The sequence below is a fragment of the Lottia gigantea genome (genome assembly GCF_000327385.1).
Source record: "Lottia gigantea unplaced genomic scaffold LOTGIsca_230, whole genome shotgun sequence".
In the NCBI taxonomy this organism is placed as follows: domain Eukaryota; kingdom Metazoa; phylum Mollusca; class Gastropoda; family Lottiidae; genus Lottia; species Lottia gigantea.
The window spans coordinates 98,527-102,524 of NW_008708646.1; the positions used below are offsets into that span (position 1 = coordinate 98,527).

Genomic DNA, 3,998 nt, shown 5'->3' on the forward strand with positions numbered 1-3,998 from the left:
AAAACATTTTTTAACCTTAGTGCTAAAAAAAGAAATAGGTCTAAAAATTTTTAAAAGTGTCTTATCTCCCTTGTCTTTGTAGACTAAAACTATAACTCCTCTTTTCATTGATTTGGATAAAATACTATGATTAAAAATATGGTTTAAAACATCTAAAAAAAGGGGCATTAAAATTTCTTTAAAATATAAATAAAATTCAGATGTTAAACCATCTAAGCCAGGACTTTTTCCCTTGGACATAGATTGTAACGCATTAATAACTTCTTCTAAAATAATGGGGGCATCTAAAATATCTCTATCCACAGAGGAAATGGTAGAGTCTAAAATATTACCAACATCATGTATAGTATTAAAATCATCAGGATTTTCTGGAGCATATAACTTTGAATAAAAATTAGAACATTCATATAAAATAGAATTAGTTTGATTTAAAATTTCCCCTTGGTCACTTTTTAACTCCTTAATTACATTTTTATCTGTCTTTGCTTTTCTAGAGACAAAAAAAAGAGGTACACCTGTCACCCTGGGTAGCATTTTGGAATTTGCTTCTTATAATGGCCCCTTTACATTTATTATCTTCCAATTCTTGTAGTTTTAATTCTAGTTCTTTGATAAGAGTGAGATCAGGGGCCATTTTCTGAGATAATCTGTCATATTCCCTAGAGATCCTATTTTGGAGGGACCAAAATTTTTCTTTCTCTTCTTTCTTTTTCTTTTTAGAATACCATTGTGAAAAGTTTTTAAGTTTGTATTTAAGATTATCCCACCAAACTAGTATCTCTGAGGAATATAACAGACTATCTTTTTCCTTGTTAATTATATTTCTTATAGTACTGGTAAAATATTCATCTTTTAAAAGTAAATTATTAAAAATATATATACCCGGACCTCTTTCACAATCATTAAATCAATAAAAATATTAACTGGATTATGATCCGATAATAATGTATATGTAATAAAAACTTTAAAAACATGGTGTATAAATTTATGAGGTATAAAAATGTAGTCTAAACGACTAGCCTTTAAAACATTATTAAGATAATTGGTCCGGGTATATTGCCTTTTATCAGGGTTTCTACGTCTAAAAATATCACAGAGATTATGTTGTAAAATAAAATTGTTAAAAATAGATATGCTCTTTTTGTTAAAATGCATGTCCTTTGCTCTGTCTAAAAAAGGGTCTAAAATGTTATTAAAATCTCCACATAAGATAGAAGTTGGGGTTAAAAAATGTAAAATTGAGTTAAAAAATTCGTCCCTATCCCCGTCTTTGTTGGGAGCATATATATTTAAAACATTAAAATATACATCATCAATTAAAAAATCAACTTTTAAAATCCGTCCTTCGCTATCTTTAAAATTACCTAGGATAGAATCTTTCAAATTGTTTTTACATAGTATGGCTACTCCCCGCCGATTATTAACAAAATTACTAGTGAATATTGGTCCATCCCATAGTTTTTCCACAGTGCCTAATAATTCGTCAGTCCAAAAAGTTTCCTGAAGTGCAATTACATCCGCACTGCTTTCTTGCAATTGACCAATTACTTTTTCCAGTTTTTTCATCTCACGTAAGCCATTCACGTTCCAGGTTGTGATTTTTGGCATGAAAAACGTTAAAAGGGTTGAATAAAATATAAAAGTTAAAACAGGCATAAGGGATAAAAATGTAATAAAACTACTTCTTAAGAGTGTTAATTTTTGGCAGGGGGGGTGGATTCCATAGGCACATCCTTTCTAGAGTTAAATTTACTAAGTTTGTTGGGGGAGGTTTTTCCTGTAGCAATTGCCGTACGTTTGAGTTTGCCGTCACTGCCCTTTTTTACTGTTAGTTTAACATCCAGTTTGTCACAATTCGATTGGGGATCACCGGCTGTAAGATTTGAATCATGTGGAATTTCGGCCGTTTCGGTGTTACGCGGATTATCTATTGGGCTCTCGATTACGGAAAATTCGTTAAGAAAGGAATGGGGGTCATTGCGGGTTGATTCAGTGGGCGGGCGTTGTTCGCCATTAGAGTCTTTTCGCTGCTTTTTGTCCAGATATTCGTCGTCTGTGGATACACTTAGGTCTCGCTTTGCCTGTGTCAACTTAGTAGACTTATTACTGTTTACATCCTCTATATTAACTTCTCCTTCGTTTGTATCATAGAACTCCTCACACGTGCATTGAGTTAAATACCTGTCACATTTGTCACATTTCTCATTTTTACAGTTGAAAGCCATGTGTCCGAAAATCTTGCATTTACGGCATTGTATTTTGGGGCATTCTTTTTTTTCGTGTTCGGGAGATAAACATTCGAAGCACACCTTACTTTGATTATTATGTACAACTTTAAAGGTTTGGGGGCCATCGGGGGTATCAAACTGCATGGCCCATGGAAGCGAGTGAAAATTCGGGGGGAATTTGCATTTGACATGGCGTGTTCCGTCGGCACTATCTGGTCTTTGCTTGTAATAATGGCGCACTACATTTTCTACAATTTCAATCTTATATTGCTCTAGTTTATTTGTTATAACTTCATCATCAATATGACTCGGGAGATTAAATATTGACACGACAGTATTTTTAGAAAAGCATAATTCAACTGAAAAGTGTTCATCGTGAATGTTCAAACCTTCATCACATAATTTTATAGCATTTTCTACGGAATTTAATGTTATCTCTATATTACTAGGTGGTCTGGGAACACATGCATACACTGTGCCCTCTCCTATACATCTTTCAGCTTCTTCGATAAAATCAATCATAAATACCTTTTTTAAGTCAACATTTGTAACCTTTACGGTGTTTTCTTTGGCGTATCGTCGTCCTGACGTCGCCATTTTATATCCAGAAAAGCACCACCGCTATCCTATGCGGGGTGGAGAATATCACAAAAAAGGTTATCACAGTAGATTATCACAGAATATATTATCACAGTCAAAAATATCACAGTTATTGGAACAAAAGGCCCCTAAAAACGTAGTTTATGTACAAATATACACTAAATATAAAGTTACTATATATACGAAATCTATTTACAAATCCTCACTGAGTTTTACTGAAAACTCTCTCGCTTGGTTAAACTTCAGAGCTAAGGAAAACACGTCCTTTCGCAATGAAAACAGAAGCCAGACTGACGCCTTAGACCGCTCGGCCATCCTGACATACCCGTGCATGAAGGATTACTCCAAGCGCTCATTATGACGTATTTGCATTGTTTGGTATATGAATTGTTCCAGTGTGCTATAACGTAAAGGGTTACATTCTTCTGCATTTTCCAAAGAAAAAAAAGGGTCTGCCGCCAGAGATCAGCACTCCTGCCGAAACCCGGGATCGAACCAGGGACCTTTAGATCTTCAGTATAACGCTCTCCCAACTGAGCTATTTCGGCTGACATCAACCGTTGTGAAATAAGGTTGGGCATTGAAGCACTGCAGTGGATGGATTAAGGATTAGGAAGGGCTTGAGATGTGATTAATTCACAGGGCTAGAGAACGTTGACTGAGGTCGAGAATTCGGAAACAGGTATTTCTACAGAACGGATTACAAAAAATACATTTCGACGAGGATGGGATTCGAACCCACGCGGGGAGACCCCAATGGATTAGCAGTCCATCGCCTTAACCACTCTAGGTTATTTAATGGATCGATAAAGATTTTACTGGTTTTGAATAATAATAAATGATTTCTTACTTTGAAAAAATATCTGCCCCGAGTGAGGATCGAACTCACGACCTTCAGATTGCTCTTCTCTTGAGTGGATTATGAGACTGACGCGCTGCCTACTGCGCTATCGAGGCATGGAAAGGTCAGGCTATTACATGAAAGTCATTCGTTTATTTTCTCTCTCTCAATTTTATATCACTCGACACCCTCCTCTTCAAGCGAGCGAGACAATGATAGTTTACTGCAGTGTTATTCGGGGTGGAGCGGTACCATATTAACATTGCTGGATATGCTTAAGTCGATTCATTTATACTTGTCAAGACATGGATTAGGTTTTATAACGAGTA

The 3,998-nt window shown here is 35.5% G+C and overlaps 1 protein-coding gene across 1 annotated transcript; it reads right to left on the reverse strand.

The window, feature by feature from the left end:
• Window positions 1-2,159: 2,159 nt before the first annotated feature.
• LOTGIDRAFT_65733 (hypothetical protein) lies at window positions 2,160-2,813 on the reverse strand (the record flags this gene model as incomplete). The annotated part of the gene is made up of 1 exon (XM_009055074.1): window positions 2,160-2,813. A coding segment is annotated over one exon (654 nt), but the record flags the coding sequence as incomplete, so codon positions are not given.
• Between the last annotated feature and the right edge of the window lie 1,185 nt (window positions 2,814-3,998).